This window comes from Podarcis cretensis, assembly GCF_951804945.1.
Source record: "Podarcis cretensis genome assembly, chromosome: 8".
Taxonomy (NCBI): Eukaryota; Metazoa; Chordata; class Lepidosauria; order Squamata; family Lacertidae; genus Podarcis; species Podarcis cretensis.
Window position 1 is genome coordinate 11,188,333 of NC_137177.1, and position 18,378 is coordinate 11,206,710.

The window sequence follows — 18,378 nt, forward strand, 5'->3', positions numbered from 1 at the left end:
ATGCTCTACAATCTTTTTATTTTATTTTTATTAAATCTTTATTGGTTTAAAATACAAAGATACAAGCATACAACGAAGGTAAGTATTTCAGGTTTAAATACAAAAAAGAAAAAAAAGAAAGGGGGGAAGGAAAATTTTAAAACAAAGACAAAAAAAGATTTTAATTTTTTTTTTACAATCTTTTTTTTTAAAAGGCCAGGGAATATGTTGGTAGGGGAAAAGTATATATATATATTTCCTTTTTCTATACCAATGTCTTCCCTGCCCTTTTTTTGCCTGGTCAGCAAAACAAAATGGACTCTGCAGCTTCTTAAAACCTCCTACTTCTTATTTAGGCTTAGTGGACCTACTCAGGTTGTTTTTAATTTTAAGCAACCCCACCACCCCAGGCTGTGCTGGCCCCATCCACACTTCCCACTTCTCCCAGGGAAAATGGATTCACCCAGACTGGCGTCTCTGTCGTGCAGACCTTGCCTCTTTTTCCCAGGAACTGAGCTTCTGGTCCTTGGCACCCGTCCCGTTCGCTCTGGGCGCAGCGCCAGGAACTGGCCTCTGATGTCTCATCCCTGAGGATGTGGCCGAGGCGTGCTGATTACGGCCTCCCTCGGCCGCCACCCCTTCACTGCCAAGTTCCTTCCAGATAATAGAAACCATCTGTCAAGCAGGGGAAGAAAGAGAGAGGGAGGGAGACACCCCCCGCCCAGGCTGGGATATTGCCTCCTGTTGCATCATCCAGGCAGGGTGTATAAACTCCCCTCGCAGCCCCCTGTCCCCATCTCAGTCCTTGCACCCGACTCGACCCAGCAGCTCCATTCCAGCTGTGAGCGCCTCTCGAGAGCTCCCCGCATCTCAGAACATGCGTATATGCCTTTCAACTTTTATTCTCTTACTGCGCAAATATGGGGCTGTTGTACGGGTGAGTTTAAACCTTCAAGGAGCCAGGGAGAGAAGGTGGGGAGTTTGCTCCTGAGTTGCAGCTGCCTCTGGGGTTGGTGCTGTGAGTCTGGGGGTGCAGCCCCTGCTTTAGGGATTTGGCACAGACATAGAATCATAAGGGTTGGAAAGGGACCCTGAGGATCATCTGGTCCAACCCCCTGCAATGCAGGGAAATGCAGCTGTCCCGTACGGGGATCGAACCTGCAACCTTGACAATCATCAGCACCACGCTGTAACCAACTGAGCCGTCCAAGCTATCTGTCTGTGCTTGCGTCTTCCCTTCAGTTATTGAGAGTCAAAGCGGCCAGCATGTTGGACCGGGATCAGGGAGACCTGCGTTCAAATCCTTACGAGGCTAGGGAGCCTGACTCTTCTTAAACTTTGGCCAGACCTTGCTACCATTCAGGGTCCCTCGGGGTTGCATTGGATAAGGGTAAACTGGGAGAGTGCCCACCCTGAGCTGCTTGGCAGAAGCAAAGGGGGCACAGATCGAGTAGGTGAACAAATGTGGATTTCACAAACCAATCTCTGCCATACTTACGATAATATTTTATTTTATGCTCTTGTTAGTTATGCTCTTTTAAATGTGCATTTTATATTTGACTTCACTTAGCAATGGCTTGTTTGCTTTTTAAGATGTTTAAGGGTGGTTTTTTGTTAACTGTGTTAAATATGTATTCTGTAGTTGACCTTTCTAATGTTTTATTTTGAATGTTTTAATTTCCTGTTAATTATGTTGCTTTGGCTGTATACTCTATATTTGAGTTCCTTCAGAAATCTTGGGTTCTGGATTGTTTTACTGATGTTTTAATATGCTGTAAACTGCTTTGAGATTTTTCTTTAAAATATAAAGCAGTATAGAAATGAAGTTAATAATAATTTCTCTTTCTCCTCCTTTTTCATTGTTGATTCCAGCCCCACCATTTCTGTCGACGAGGAGAAAAGGTACATAACAGGCAGGGCTGTGGAGACCATTGTTTTGGCTGTGTGTAGGGGGGAGGGTTCAATGGTTTTATTTCCACAGTGCAGCCCCTGCAGAGTTCCATGACACACGTACTGCCGGATGTGACCTGCAGCAAATTTAGCTCCGCCGCTGCTCAGGAAGTTGTGTGTGGTTTTGTGTGTGTGTGTGTGTGTGTGTGTGTGTGTAGGTGGGGGGGGGTGAAGGTAGGCCATCCTTTAAACCTTTGAGCTTTTGACAGTGACAAAAGGCAGCAGCCTGCCTGAGAAGGCAGAAGAAGCTGACTTATCCCAGAGTCAGGCCACTTGCCCACCAAAACCAGCACTGTCTGCAAAAACTGGTAGCCAGTCTTCAAGCTCTGGAGCAAAAGGTCCTTTTCAGGCCTGCTTGCTTGTCACCTGGAAGCACCTGAGATCTTTTCACCTGAGGTCTTTTCGCGGGCAAGAGTTTATGCATTGGATCTAAGGGCCCCTTGCCGTCCCTTCTGCTGCCTGCCTGCCTGCCTGCATCTTGGACCAGATCCATGCCATACATTTAAATCTCAGGGCTTTCCCCCTAGAATCTTGGGAACAGTCTTTCGCTAAAGGTGCTGGGAATCATTAGCTCTGTGTAAACTACAGTTCCCAGGATTCTTTGCTGGAGGGGCGGGGCAGAGCCATGAGCTGTAAACATGCTTTAATATACAGTGTGGGCAAGTGTCTTTTATGAAGGCCCATTGTAGCTGCTTAGTGACCTCTGCCCCCCGCCCCCGGCACAGGCAGTTTTGGAGCTGTACCAATGAATCATACCCTGTGTGCATGTGTGTGTAAGTAAGCACTTTGTAGAGAATTTGGAATACTGCTTCAGGAGCGTGCATATATAGGGATGTTGCACCAAAATAGGCTTTCCTCCTATATACACATACCATAACAACATGAGAAGAGCATGGCACAGAAGTGAATGACAATTCAATTGCTGATGACTTTGACTTGTGCCATCAGGGGGCATCATATAAATGTTGATGTCGCTAGAGAATTGGCTAGAAAATACCAAAATTGAAAGCAGACCAGTCGGCTCAGTTCTGCCTTCCCCAAGTTGTATGTCTCCCTCTGCTGTCTGCAACCACTCAACAACTTTTCATTTTCCCTTATCTCTCCTCTGGTCCCTTAGTTCTGCCATTTTTGCTGCCGTTGTGACATATATGAAGTCCCTGGGGGTTAAGACGAAAGCTGCCGATAACAAAAAGTCGAAAGCCAACTTCTTCCGCAAGAAGGTATGGAGGAGCCTGAAACCACAATGGCACCATTTTCCCCCTGTGTATTTGCTTCAGATGGATTACCAAGGTTGTTTTGCATTTTGTGGATTTGTAAGCGACCTCTTTTCGTGGAAAGCAATGAATAAATGTAATAAAGAATAATAATCTGGGACCTGGGTGCCTGTCCCTTACCCTGCCTCCCCCAAATAATGAGAACTTAAACTGGTTTACTAAAGTCCTAGCTCTTGCCTTTCAACAAAAGAGCTTCACCTTTGTGAGAATTGGATAAATCTAGAACACATCCCAGAAAGTCCATATTTGGGCAGAGGTGGGATTAGGAAGCTACTTCATCCCTACCTTTGAAGGTGACCCGGAAACTACAATTAATCCAGAATGCAGCAGCTAGACTGATGACTGGGAGCGGCTGCCAAGACCACATAACACCAGTCCTGAAAGACCTATATTGAGTCCCAGTGCATTTCTGAGCACAATTCAAAGTGTGGGTGCTGACCTTAAAAGCCCTAAACAACCTCGGTTCTGTATACCTGAAGGAGCGTCTCCACCCCCATCGTTCAGCCCGGACACTGAGGTCCAGTGCTGAGGGCCGTCTGGTGCTTCCCTCACTGCAAGAAGTGAGGTTACAGGGAACCAGGCAGAGGGCCTTCTCGGTAGTGACACTCGCCCTGTGGAACACCCTCCCATCAGATGTCAAGAAAATAAACAACTACAGTGGTACCTAGGGTTAAGAACTTAATTTGTTCTGTAGGTCCGTTCTTAACGTGAAACTGTTCTTAACCTGAGGTACCACTTTAGCTAATGGGGCCTCTTGCTGCCACCGCACAATTTCTGTTCTCATCCTGAAGCAAAGTTCCTAACCTGAGGTACTATTTCTGGGTTAGCGAAGTCTGTAACCTGAAGGGTCTGTAACCCGAGGTACCACTGTATCTGACTTTTAGAAGACATCTGAAGGCAGCCCTGTTTAGGGAAGTTTTTAATGTTTGATGTTTTATTGTATTTTAATATTTTGTTTGGAGCTGCCCAGAGTGGCTGGGGAAACCCAGACAGATGGGTAGGTTATTATTATTATTATTATTATTATTATTATTATTAATTATTATTATTAGTGAGACCATTGGGACAATCTAGCTCCAAATTGCTTACACTGACTGGCAGCATTTAAGACATGGGAAGCTCCCAGCCCTACTTAGAGATGCACAACAGATGATTTTCCATTGAGCCGCAGCTCTTACTCATTCTTCCTCTCTCCTCCTCCTTGTTTCCTGCTCACCCAGATTTCGGGCACCAAGAAGCCCGAGGAAGCTCCCAGATCAAAGAAGACGTTCAGCATTTTGGACCCAGCCCGCTGGAACCGGGGAGACTCCCACTGTAAGTATGCATTTGTGGGCAGGAGCAGAGCCCTGGTTCAGGAGGCTGCTCTCCCTGTACTCAGCTCAGTAATCCACAACCACCCTGGTCATTAAAAAACAACAACCCTTAAGCGAAAAGAGCCAAGGGTCTTCCCAAAAGAAATGAAGGCAGGCCCCCAAAGTGGCTGTGCCCACTGTTGCCCCCATCCTGGAAACAACAGGACATAACAGGGACAAGGGAGGGTTGAGGCTGCATAGAAAAGCTGCCCTCTTCTGAGTTAGTTCAGTATCCTGCACCAAATGGCAGCAGCTCTCCAGGTTTCTTGCACGCAGGACAGATGGTTTCCCACTGAGCAACATCCCTTCTCTGGAAATGCCTAGGAGTGACCTCTCTGGAGCAGGTTCTCTAGCTAGTAATTGTATCTTAGAATCTAAACGTCAGGGCTTGACCCCTTATAGATAAGTTTACAGTGGGGGTTTTCCCTCCTACTGTCCAATTTGCATGCGCCAGGCCAGCTTGAGTGGTGAGTCTGGCATGCTCTTTGCCCATACATATTTTTAAATAATAATAATAATAATGGAGGATTATTATTATTATTTAACGCAGGCAGGCGCTGTTGTCCCTGGGTGGGGTTTGGTTTTATACCTCTCTCTTTCCCGGCCCAGTTTTGCCTTCCCTCCTCCATTTCTCCTCCTCTTCTTTTTTCCTGCATTTTTTGTAGATTCTGATTACAGACAACCCAAACCAGAGGGTGAAGGTACCAGCGCCCCTCCCCCTCCTCCTCCTCTTCTCCCCCACCCCAATAACGCATGACGCCCCATGTGTCACCTTGTCCCTCTCTTTGCGGAGGGGTCCGCATTAAACTAATGCACTCCCTCGTAACCTCAGGCACTAACTTTTTGTATTCATGGTTTCACATAACAACGTCCCCTTTCACATAACGGCGTTCCCCTTCCCCCCGCTGCCCCACCCTCCTGATCATACCATATTACTAATATATCACACACATTCCTGTACAAGCCCATCGTACTCGTCAACGTTATCGGACAACTTCCTTTGGCATGCTGTGGCTGCTCGCTATGTCTCCATCCGTGTGTCTGTCTGTGGGAACCGTGTCTGTATTGGCTTAAAATTGGGCAAGTTAAGTGGGAGAGGACTCTTGGGCTCCTCCCTCTTCTCTGAAGGCTTATGCACTTACAAAATAGTGCCCTTACACATTTTACATGCACCCCCCCCCCAAAAAAAAAAATCAATTAGCTTTTTCCTAGAGAGCCAGTGTGGTGTAGTGGTTAAGAGCGGTAGTCTCGTAATCTGGTGAACCGGGTTCGCTTCCCCGCTCCTCCACATGCAGCTGCTGGGTGACCTTGGGCTAGTCACACTTCTCTGAAGTCTCTCAGCCCCACTCACCTCACAGTGTTTGCTGTGGGGGAGGAAGTGAAAGGAGAATATTAGCCGCTTTGAGACTCCTTCGGGTAGTGATAAAGCGGGATATCAAATCCAAACTCTTCTTCTTCCTTGAAATGGACACTTAAATTATTGGGGAAGGAGGAGTGGCTGGATTCCAACCCCCATCAGCCCAAGCCATCATGGTACAGTGGTACCTCAGGTTACAGACGCTTCAGGTTACAGTCGCTTCAGGTTACAGACTCCACTAACCCAGAAATACAGTGGTACCTTGGGTTAAGTACTTAATTCATTCCGGAGGTCTGTTCTTAACCTGAAACTGTTCTTAACCTAAAGCACCACTTTAGCTAATGGGGCCTCCCACTGCCACTGCGCTGCCGGAGCACGATTTCTGTTCTCATCCTGAAGCAAGGTTCTTAACCCGAGGTACTATTTCTGGGTTAGCGGAGTCCGTAACCTGAAGCGTATGTAACCTGAAGCGTATGTAACCCGAGGTACCACTGTAGTACCTCAGGTTAAGAACTTTGCTTCAGGATGAGAACAGAAATTGTGTGGTGGCAGCAGGAGGTCCCATTAGTTAAAGTGGTACCTCAGGTTAAGAGCAGTTTCAGGTTAAGAACGGGCCTCCGGAACAAATTAAATTCTTAACCTGAGGTACCACTGTACTAAGTCCACGATACCCTATTCTGTCATTCAGATGATACAGGCTCAATAACGCTCAGTCTTCATGCTCATGTTTTGTTTGGTAATTACTGTTCAGTGGTAGTACCTTGGTTCTTAAACTTAATCCATTCCGGAAGTCCGTTTCAAAACCAAAGCGTTCCAAAACCAAGGTGCGCTTTCCCATAAAAAGTAATGCGAAACGGATTAATCCGTTCCAGACTTTTAAAAAACAATCCCTAAAACAGCAATTTAACATGAACTTTATTATCTAACGAGACCATTGATCCGTAAAATGGAAATAATAATCAGTGTACTGTAAAAGGTAAAGGTAAAGGTACCCCTGCCCGTACGGGCCAGTCTTGACAGACTCTGGGGTTGTGCGCCCATCTCACTTAAGAGGCCAGGGGCCAGCGCTGTCCGGAGACACTTCCGGGTCACGTGGCCAGCGTGACATCGCTGCTCTGGCGAGCCAGAGCTGCACACGGAAACGCCGTTTACCTTCCCGCTGGTAAGCGGTCCCTATTTATCTACTTGCACCTGGAGGTGCTTTCGAACTGCTAGGTTGGCAGGCGCTGGGACCGAACGACGGGAGCGCACCCCGCCGCAGGGATTCGAACCGCTGACCTTTCGATCGGCAAGCCCTAGGCGCTGAGGCTTTAACCCACAGCGCCACCTGCGTCCCACTCAGTGTACTGTACTATATAATAAATAAAATAGTATTGCAGATGATAAAAATTAAAATTATTTTTTCCCCTTACCTGTGCTTATGATAGTCATTGTTTGGATGGGGGGCTTTTATCCATTTCCGCAGTCACAGAATCAGTAAGTAGCTGAACTGGGTTCCACACAGCCACAAAAACAAAGTAACCTAAAAAGCCTCTGACTTTTATAAGACATCTGAAGGAAGCCCTGTTTAGGGAAGTTTTTAATGTTTGATGTTTTATCGTGTTTTTAATATTCTGTTGGGAGCCACCCAGAGTGGCTGGGGAAATCCAGCCAGATGGGCAGGGTGTAAATAATAATAATAATAATAATAATAATAATAATAATAATAATAATTTATTATTATTAATTCACGGGGGCAGACCATAGCTGTCAACTTTTCACTTTTCTTGCGAGGAATCCTATTTGGAATAAGGGAGTTTCCCTTTAAAAAAGGGAAACGTTGACAGCTATGGGGGCAGACCCTCATAACCTCTGCATTCAGTGAAGGATTAATATTCGAGCAAATTCATACATAGTAGGGACGCAGGTGGCGCTGTGGGTTAAAGCCTCAGCGCCTAGGGCTTGCCGATCGAAAGGTCGGCGGTTCGAATCCCTGCGGCGGGGTGCGCTCCCGCTGCTCGGTCCCAGCGCCTGCCAACCTAGCAGTTCGAAAGCACCTCCGGGTGCAAGTAGATAAATAGGGACCGCTTACCAGCGGGAAGGTAAACGGCGTTTCCGTGTGCGGCTCTGGCTCGCCAGAGCAGCGATGTCACGCTGGCCACGTGACCCGGAAGTGTCTCCGGACAGCGCTGGCCCCTGGCCTCTTAAGTGAGATGGGCGCACAACCCCAGAGTCTGTCAAGACTGGCCCGTACGGGCAGGGGTACCTTTACCTTTACCTTAAATTCATACATTTAGCAAATAATGCCAGCTATTATTGAGGATTATTGGGGGTGGGCCTTGAAGAAACAAAAAGCTGATAATGGCCTGGTTTGCTTGATCATGGCAAGCCACCCGCAAAACATCAGGCTGTCTGCCCAGTAACATTTGTGGTAGGAGAGCTCAGTCGGTAGAGCATAAGGCTCTTAATCTCAGAGTCATGGATCTGAGCCCCACCTTGGGTGAAAGATTCTTGCATTGCAGGGGGTTGGACCAGATGACACTTGTGGTCTCAACTGTGAGTCAGGCCTTTGACCTGGCCAACTCAGTACCGTCTACACCAGTGTCTCCCAAACTTGGGTCTCCAGCTGTTTTTGGACCACAACTCCCATCATCCCTAGCTAGGAGGACCAGTGGTCAGGGATGATGGGGATTGTAGTCCAAAAACAGCTGGAGACCCAAGTTTGGGGAAACCAAATGGCACCCTTGCTTCTCCATCCAGCATCTGAAATGGGGAGAGGTTTGGTATGTGCACAAGCCTTCAGAAGCGGGGGAAGTCCAGGGAGGAGAACTGTGTGTTTAAAGCGGTTAGGGAGCGCTATATGCAAGGACTCTGTGTCTTCTAAAGCTTATTCCCCCCCCCCCCCTGTTTTTGTGTTTTTGTCTCCTTTACAGCAGCTGATAAGGCACCGGCCTCGGACAGGAAAGGAAAGCCATTGGAGGGAGGCCCAGGGCGGATCAAGGGAAGCTTTTCGGGGTCGGATCCTGCGGGAGTGTCCGTCACTGTTCACCCCCCTCCTGGGGAGGGCAATGACAGAGAGCAGGGTGAGAGATCACCGGGTGAGGCTGAGGGTGGAGGAGCTGCGGGGAAGAACTCTAAGGTGTTTGGGCCATTCCCACCCCCCTGGTGACTTCTGTCCTCCCTTTGCCATCTCTAGGTGCCGACAGTCAGGCATCAACTGATGCCTCAGACTCCCCGGTTACAGAACAGCCCTCGGCTGGGGAACAGCCCCCAGCTGAAGATGGCACAGAAAACGAAAGGTGAGAGGGGGCACCGTTTTGGGAACCTCAAGGGAAGATTTGGGGGAAGGAGGGGAGAGAGATTAGCAACCCCACACCCTCTCCCCTCTTTTGAATGCTTATTTATGTGTGGTTTGGTGGTGCTCTGCCTGAGTACGCAGACAGTTGGTAGGTGTGCTAGTCTAAGGCTGGGGAAAGCTCTGCCCTTCCAGATGACTTGGACTGCAGCAACAACAACAACAACAACAACAACAACAACAACAATAATAATTTATACCCTGGGTAGAGCCATCCTGCTGGCTCAGGCTGATGGGAGTTGGGATCCAGCGACATCTGAGAAGCCATGAATTTCCCGATTCCCTGCTCTAGTCTGTTTAATCTGGAGTAAAGATACGGGGGTCTTGCATAAGCACAGGGGGGGAAATCCCATGATATCTCCAGAGTCCTGTTGTCACTTGATTCTTCCCTTCTCAGGGAACAGTATTCCTTCATTCGCTCTCATCCAGGTTCTCTGGTGTTTGTATGTAAAGAGGGATGTTTTTTGTTTTGTTTTTAAAAAAGACCCTCTTCTCTCATAGCTTCCATTTAAAAAATAAAATAAAATGAGGATTGCGTTCCTTCCCTCTATTTCTCTCTGTCTCTCTTTTCTTTCTCTCTGTCTCTCCTTTCAGTGTTAACCAAATCACCCTTCTATATTCTGTTCTTCCCTTCTAGAAGGCGAAAAAGGTTGGTGGCTTCCTCTCACACACACTCCCTCACCCTTTGCATGAATTCCTTCCTCAGGGAAAGACACGCGAGCCGAGTTAAGTATGACCTTGTTATCCAAAGCTGCCTGGTTAGAACGGTGGGGCCCCTCTCGCCAAGTCCGTTGCTTGCGAAGCGGGGCGCCATACGATGTTTGCTTAGGGGTGGCTGGGAGGGGGGCTGATTGGCTCAGTGACCCCTCCCTTGTGGGCACACAGCGGTGAACTTGAGGGTCATTGCAGCAGGTTCTGAGCCCTCTTCTCTGGCCCCAGTAACGCTAGCGGTGTGGGGTGTTGGTCCTCACAAGAAACAGGGTTCCTTTTGAAGTTGTACCTTCTTTGGGGACTTCACCTGTTCTCTGAGGCATTGTATCAAGACTTTGCATGGCAGCACGGGGTATTCTGCCTGTGCCCAGAGCGTCTCCCCACTCTCCCCTGTTCTGGTGCATGGATCTCTTACTGGTTCTGGGATTCTCACTTTCCCCCCTTTCTCTTCCCTTGTCTTTCCACTGCCGCATGTGCTGGTGTTTGTTTTCCTCTGCTACCCCACCCAATTGGGTGCTTGCTTGGCTCGTTCACCTATTGGTTGTGACCCTCCGCCGTCTCCTTTCCCACTGGTGTACGGCGCCCTATGCCCCGCCCCGCCGTCTCTTGTGATTGGTCCGTGGCCCTCCCGTGTCCCGTGGCTCATTCCACCGCCCTCCTTCCTCTCCAAATTTGGCTCGTCCAACCCAACGGCTCTCCCCGTCCGCGTCTTTTTGGTGTGTGTCTGTGGCCCCCGCCCCCCGGCTCTGCCTTGCCCGTCCGCCTACCCCCTCGCCAGGCTGTCAGCAAAGCTGGGCCGCTCCGAGAGCCTGCGGGTATACGAGCGGAAGCGGTCTCTGCGCGGCTCAGCCAAGGGCAAGCAGCCACGATCGCGGAGCGACGTGGACGTCGAGGCCGCTGCCCGTGCCAATGAGATGGAGGAGAAGCAGTCCCTAGAACAGGCTCGGCAGAAGCAGGGGAGTCGCAAGTAGGTGAAGAGATGCTCCCCCTCTGGAGAGCCCCCCCAGGAGGGGACGGAAATGGGGCGCCCACGCCAGGAACCAGGTTTCAAGCCTTTGCAAACCCCATTCCAGGGTTGGTCTTGTTTACCGCCTGCACTAAATGCTGGGGTGATGGTAGTTTTCTCCCCCGCTAACCAGTGTTGGAAACTCAGGTAGATCAATTCTACCTGAGTTTCCAACAATGGTTAGCGGGGGAGAAAACTACCATCAGCCGCCGCTAACCATTTTTGGAAACTCAGGTAGAATTGGACAAAATGACAGGAAGGATTCGAAACCTGCGGGACCAGAGATTTACAGAAGATTGGAAGAAGTATATGAATTATTTGAAGAGCAACTGTAATCAACAAATTACGCTAGTAGGACTACAAGAAGTTGTGTAAGGAGAAATATACGAAGTGTTACAAAGTAGAAAAAGATAGAGATATTGGTTATGAGTTTGAAATGTAATAGGGAAGATAAGAAATGCATACTGAGAGATTAGATTGGAAAATTTTCAGACAGGACTGATGGAAGTCAAAAATTTGAATAAGATGTAAAAGTATGTTTAATTACTGTTGAAAATGATATGTTTTTAAAAAACTAATAAAAAATTATAATAAATAAAATAAAATAAAAAGGAAACTCAGGTAGATCAGCTGAATGGCACCCTAAACCTAATTAACCTTCGCCACATCAGTATGTGTCTATTCGCCAGAGGGTTGGGCTCCTATGATTCTATTTAATCTCGGTTACATCGCTTGACTGTAGCTTACAATTACAGTAGTTTGCTGGTCCCAGTATGCAAGAAGGAGAATTGCACACAGTGGAAATGCAAATGGCGTTAACTGTGGACTAAGGCAGAGGTTTTTAAACTGTGGTCTGTGAGTTCCGTTTGCGGCAAGGCTGCGGCACATTCAGATATATCTGTACTCAGCCTGTCCCTTACTTTCCTCCATGTGATGATGGAGGACTAAGATGCCCAGCCCATGATTCACGCAGCAGCACAAGACCCGTGTCTTTTGCAGCACACGAGTCAGCTGGCTCGATGGAGGCGTCAGTCGCCAACCTGGCGCCCAGAAATCTCCACGTGGTCGCAATTGGACCCGCACCACTAGCAAAACGCAGCTGGCGCCCAGGGAATTTTGAGCACTAACCGCAGGGATGAAGTACTCCAGCTCCACACATGGACTGCTTCAGAAAAAAGTAAACTACAGCTGTTTGTCTCTCTCCTTTTGCCACAGTGCCAAGAGGGCAAGAAGTACCTTCATCCTATATCCCCTGCTGTTGAACTAGGGCAGAGGGTCTCAATTTTTCTTTTTCTTTTTTTTTAACCACTTGAAAATTTCTGGGACCACTTAATAAACTTGTTTTTTCGACAAATCCAAGCACACATAGAACTCATATTTTTATAACACTTCTTCATCAGTACCAGCTTCACACTTGAAACCAGTTCTTTATTATGGAAATTGTGGTCCCTAGGCTAAGCTGCTAGGAAAGCCCCCTTTAACTGGTTTTTTTTTTAATTGATTAATTGGCTATGAAAATCATAGGCCACTTTGTTGGTCTGTTCAGTAGTAGATCAAAATGGCCTCTGTTTCCATTGTTGGGGAAAGAGTTACTCAAGCACAGAGACAAATGGAGAGATTCTCAACTTTTCCACAATATTTCTGTGGGCCATCTGGGCAGAGCTTGTGGATCACCCATCATCCACGGAACACACTTTAAGAACCTCTGAGTGAGGGAGGATGTAGACTTTGAAACTGCCACTCTAGCCAGCTGTCTTCTGCCCAGGAGGACCAAAATAGTTCTATTCTCCCGAATAATCCACACTTTCTTTTTCAAGCTTTCCCATGGAAAATAGTAAACTATAACTGGTTTTTACAGCTGTAATTTAACCGGAAACTACCGCTTCCCAACTCGTGCTTACGAGAGGTAAATACAGTTCTGTCTGGAGAGATTTGATTTAACCATCATAACTAACAGCCACTGGTGGAGACTACTTCTAACTTTAAAAAAAGAAACAAACAAATTTTGGCAACACAACAAACAAAACATTTGGTCCCTTCCAGCTCTACAGTTCTATGATTCCACGTTTTGTAGCAAATTCTCTTGCTAGTTTGCCCAGTGGTAAAATGCCAAAAGAATAAAAAAGCATTTGGTGAATTGAAGGTGTCTATGGAAAATAGGGACGCAGGTGGCGCTGTGGGTAAAACCTCAGTGCCTAGGACTTGCCGATCGTATGGTCAGCGGTTTGAATCCCTGCGGCGGGGTGAGCTCCCGTCGTTCGGTCCCAGCTCCTGCCCACCTAGCAGTTCGAAAGCACTCTTAAGTGCAAGTAGATAAATAGGGACCGCTTTATAGCGGGAAGGTAAACGGCGTTTCCGTGTGCTGCGCTGGTGCTGGCTCGCCAGCTGCAGCTTCGTCACGCTGGCCATGTGACCCGGAAGTGTCTTCGGATGGCGCCGGCTCACGGCCTCTAGAGCGAGATGAGCACGCAACCCTAGAGTCGGACACGACTGGCCTGTATGGGCAGGGGTACCTTTACCTTTATGGAAAATATTAATAGCAATTCCTTGGGCTGGTGGTTTGATTTAATTTTGTATTCCGCTTTTCCAGCAGCAATGTTGAGCTACAAGTTGCCGGAGCTCTTTGGGATGGGCCCGGGACAATGCTTACTTAACTTGTTTCTCTGTTTTTGCGTCGGCCTGCCCTCACTTTCTGTGTCTTCCTCTCTCTCTCTCTCTGCAGTCTGGAGCCGGGAGGGGCTGGGGGAGGGGAGCCCCCGCCGTCCTTTCTGCATCCCCAGTCTGAGGAGACTGAGCCGCGTGTTTCGGAACTGGAGCTGGACCCGCCCAACTGGCGGGAGCTCGTCCCCAACGACACCCTCCTCAGGCTGAAGAAAAGCGAAGTGAAGCGGCAAGAGGTCATCAATGGTACGCAGCTCACTCTCACCCCCGGGTTTCCCACTTCAGAAACAGCATCAGTTGGGGCTGGGAAAACAGACAAGCCAAGGGAAGATGGGAGCAGGGTGGAACTGAGCCCAAAGCAAAACATTGGGGGTTGGACTAGATCACCCTTGGGGTGTCTTGCAGCGCCACAATTCTATGAGTCTAAGAGTGATATACCGTATTTTTCACTCTATAAGACGTACTTTTTCCCTCCTAAAAAGGGGAAATGTGTGTGCGTCTTATGGAGCAAGTGCAGGCTGCGCAGCTATCCCAGAAGCCAGAACAGCAAGAGGGATTGCTGCGCAGCGATCCCTCTTGCTGTTCTGGCTTCTGGGATTCAGAATTTTTTTTTCTTGTTTTCCTCCAAAAACTGGGTGTGTCTTATGGCCTAGTGCGTCTTATAGAGCGAAAAATACGGTACGCTTTTCTTTAGCTGCGATGGGGAATTCTCCCTATGAGGAAAGGTTGCCACTTAATATGCAATTCCAGTCCAATTTCAGTTATGCCACATAACTTTAAAAACAGTTGCTTACTCACTCAGTTGTTAGCGTTCAGCCCTGGGGTCTTTATAGACGTTGCTCTGCAGTTTTGTGATGGGTGTTAACTGTAAATTTTATCTGCACTAGGCTTTGCCTTAACGGATTTGTTGTTTTAGTTGTAAGCTGCACCGTTCCTTGTGGGTAGAGGGCGGGATGCAGATATTTTGAATAACTGACTTGTCCCTGTTTCAGCAGGACTAGAAACTTGCTTTATTCCTTTCAAAAGAAATTATAAGTGTGACACACGCACCCCATCAACACCAGTGTGGTACTTGCAACCCCTGTTTGCTTTTCTTTGACATGCCTCCCGTTTATCTCTCATGCGCATTAATATCTAAATTGTAATAATAATAATAATAATAGTAATAATAATAATTTATTTATTTATTCCCCAGCCACTCTGGGCGGCTTCCAACAAAGTATTAAAATACAGTAGTCTGTTAAACATTAAAAGCTTCCCTAAAGAGGGCTGCCTTCAGATGTCTTCTAAAAGTCTGGTAGTTGTTCTTCTCTTTGACATCTGGTGGGAGGGCGTTCCACAGGGAGGGCGCCACTACCGAGAAGGCCCTCTGCCTGGTTCCCTGTAACTTGGCTTCTCGCAGCGAGGGAACTGCCAGAAGGCCCTCGGCGCTAGACCTCAGTGTCCAAGCAGAATAGACCCTACAGCATGGATGGGGAACCTCGGGCCTGGAGGGATCAAATATGGCCCTCAAGGCATCTCTGTCTGGCCCCTGGGAATCTCCCTAGGCCATGCCCCCTCCTCGAGTGCTTTTGCCTTGCTGGAATATGCCCTCGAATACTGTGATCCTTGGATGAAGGGCGGTGTGTTAATTAAAATGAAATAAAAAGGCTGGCTTGCTTGGGCAAAGGCTAGAAAGAGGTTTTTGTGAGAGTGAAAACTGCTTTATATTCGTTATTCCGCCCAAGGTTGGAAAGGCTTCCCCACACACCTGCGCTGCAGGGAGAGGACACCTGTCCTGACATTCCCTCTGCCTTTTCTCCCGCAGAGCTGTTCATCACCGAACACGCCCACCTGCGCATGTTACGGGTGCTGCTGGAGGTCTTCTATCAACCTCTGCTGGCTGAGGAGCACTTCATTTACAAGGAACTGGCCAACATCTTCCCCAGCTTGGAGGACTTGATCGATGAACACAGTGAGCACATGGGTGGGGAGTGAAGAGGCACAGCCGAGGCCAGAAACCCCCCCCCACACACACACACAGAGGCCAGGTTTATTTACCTGCAATAGCTGCAGTTCCTTGGCTATGTGTTTCTTTCTTTCTTTTTAAAATGCTTTTTATTAAGTTTTCATTTCAAATACACCACCACCAACAAAATACACAAATATTTCAAATCTTTTTACATCTGTCTTGCTTTACGTTCCGTAGAGCAGTTGACTTCCCTCCTTACCTTCCACAGGTTTTCTTATTCCGATCCCTAATCCACAGTTCCTTAATAATAACGAAACCATGACGTCAGTCCTGCTAACGTCTTCAAATTTCTACAGTTCTCACTTATATAGACCATAAATTTACTCCATTCTTTTTGGTACTTTGTTTCCTCCTGACTACGATTCCTATGGGTCAGTTTTGCTAGTTCCGCGTACTCCCTCACAGTTGGTATCTCATGTGTTTTCCGTTTTTGGGCTATCAAAACTCTGGCAGCTGTTGTAGCATACATATATAATCTTTTGTCCATCTTCTTAATATCCTCTCCTATCAAACCTAGCAATAGTCTTCAGGCTTTTTTGGGGGATGTATATTTAAGCATCTTTTTTAATTCATTATAGATCAATTCCCAAAACTCTTTCATTTTATCACATGTCCACCACATGTGGTAAAAATCACCATCCTTTTCTTTACATTTCCAACAGATTTTACTGCTTCTCCCATACATTTTTGCTAGTTTGACAGGTGTTAGATACCAGCAATAGACCATTTTCATTAAATACTCTTTTAAAGTAGTGCATGTAGTTCCTTGGCTATGTGTTTCAATCGTGAGCACCCACATACCGTGGAACAAGGAACAAGGCCTGGGCGAGTGGAGAAGGGTCTTTGAGCCTGCAGGGACATCTAGTTTGTGCTGGTTCCTTCAGCGTATGAACTGGTGCACACTCAGTAAATGAGAATTTCCTTGAGGAGAGGAGGTTGTTGCGCTGTGTTGTTTTTTTTCATAACCAGTGTCTCTCTGTGTGTGTCTTTTTCTCTTCTCAGAAGTATTTCTGGAGAGCTTGAAGAAGCTGAGGGAGGAAAACAATTCCCTTGTTTCTGAAATTGGGAACACTCTGCTGGCTCGGGTAAGGGGCCAGCTTGGACCAGTATTTTGAGAGACGGAGGGCAGTGTTGCCGTGAGAAATTAAAAGGCTTTGGAGCAGGGATCAAAAGTTCAGGCAGGGCCATGGTCCATGGATGAGGAGTGGAACAGGCTGAAGCCTGTCGGCTGAGGGAATAATGAAGAGCATGAGGTCAGATCAGAGCTTCGTTTTGATGAAATGGGATGCTTGCCGCCTAAGGAGCTGATGTAGCGTATTGGGTACGAGCTATGTAAGCTCAAAGCTCTCCTCCGGTTCAGCAAGATGGTGTGGCTGTTAGAGTAGTCAAGACCAGGGAGATTGGGGTACAAATCCCCAATCTGTCAGGGAGCTGGGTGATCTTGGGCCCAGTCAGTCACCCTCAGCCTAATGTCCTTCAAAGGGTTGTTGTGAGGATAAAATGGGGAGGAAGAGGAGAATTACTGTATTTTTCGCCCTATAGGATGCACTTTTCCCCCTCCAAAAATGAAGGGGAAATGTGTGTGCATCCTATGAGGCGAATGCAGGCTTTCACTGAAGCCTGGAGAGCGATCGGTGTGCACCGGCCCCTCTCGCTCTCCAGGCTTCAGAAAGCTATCCGCAAGCTTTGGGAGCCCGCAGGAGTTCCCTCCGGGCTCCCAAGGCTTGCGGACAGCAGCCTGCAGCCCAAAACCTGGGGAGCGCAGCGGAGCGCACCCCGGGCTTCAGGCAACTCTCTGCAACTGGGGGAAAAATAATTTTTCTCCTTTATTCCCCCCCCCAAAAAAAAACTAGGTGCACCCTATGGGGCGAAAAATACGGTATATATGGCTCCTTGGGCTTCTTGGAGGAAAGGTGGGAGGCATATGCAACCCATCAATCAATCAATCAATCAATCAATCAATCCATGAATGCCCTATTTGACCTTAATCAAGGCACAGGTTATGCTCTGTGGCCAGACATATATCTTATGATCTACCATTTCATTTTGCTGTCATTTTTCTACTGCTTATATTAATACATCTGTTTTAATTAGGATTGATGGGTTGTTCTTATTGTTAACGTGAGCTCACTCTGTTACTTTTTTTAAAAAAATTCTGTTACATTTGCAATAAAAATACGCATTTTGAAAAAAATGAATCAATAGATAAGGCTTGAGCTGTCTCCATCCCACTCTGTGATACGCCAAAGCGTAGCCCGTGAGCCGGCGGGTGGAGCATAAAAATATTGCAAGGGGTGGGGCCGTAAGGTCTTTAAAAAAATAAAATTAGAACTAAAGAACATCTCAAACAGCTCCTAAATGATCCCTGTGGAATCTTTGCCCTCTTGCCCATGTGTGAAATATATCTTATTATGTCTCTGTTACTGTACGTATCTCGGTTTCTCTCTTCTGGGGGAAAATACTGGGGGCGGGGAAGGAATGGTTTCTAATAGATGTGGGGAACCTTTGTCCGCCCAGAGGTTGGGGAACTACAGCTCCAAACACCCCTGACAATTGGCCATTATTGCTAGGGCTGATGGGAGTTGTAGTTCAGCTACATCTGGAGGGACAAAGCTTCTCGACTCATGGTTTAAACTGTACAGTGAAGGCAAAGGCTGGGAATGGGGCCTGTCAGAAAGAGCTTTCCCCCCTGAGATCCCCAGAGGTGTTGGGGGGGGGGCAGGATAGCAACTCATCATTTAAT

General features: G+C 47.6%; 1 protein-coding gene across 11 annotated transcripts in view; it reads left to right on the plus strand.

Annotated features, from left to right (window-relative positions):
* Positions 1–18,378, plus strand: part of ARHGEF1 (Rho guanine nucleotide exchange factor 1) — a 72,096-nt gene that overhangs the window by 35,093 nt on the left and 18,625 nt on the right. For 6 of the 11 annotated variants that reach the window (XM_079985315.1, XM_079985309.1, XM_079985314.1 and 3 more), the window contains exons 9-19: positions 1,852–1,881; positions 3,047–3,149; positions 4,424–4,517; positions 5,221–5,256; positions 8,825–8,974; positions 9,088–9,190; positions 9,884–9,895; positions 10,736–10,924; positions 13,686–13,870; positions 15,432–15,578; positions 16,638–16,720. In XM_079985315.1, coding sequence (XP_079841441.1) covers positions 1,852–1,881; positions 3,047–3,149; positions 4,424–4,517; positions 5,221–5,256; positions 8,825–8,974; positions 9,088–9,190; positions 9,884–9,895; positions 10,736–10,924; positions 13,686–13,870; positions 15,432–15,578; positions 16,638–16,720 — 1,132 coding nt within the window. Of the gene's footprint in view, positions 1–757; positions 917–1,851; positions 1,882–3,046; positions 3,150–4,423; positions 4,518–5,220; positions 5,257–8,824; positions 8,975–9,087; positions 9,191–9,883; positions 9,896–10,735; positions 10,925–13,685; positions 13,871–15,431; positions 15,579–16,637; positions 16,721–18,378 lie in introns of those variants that run through there. The other 5 variants (XM_079985319.1, XM_079985310.1, XM_079985311.1 and 2 more) reach the window with 4 other exon arrangements.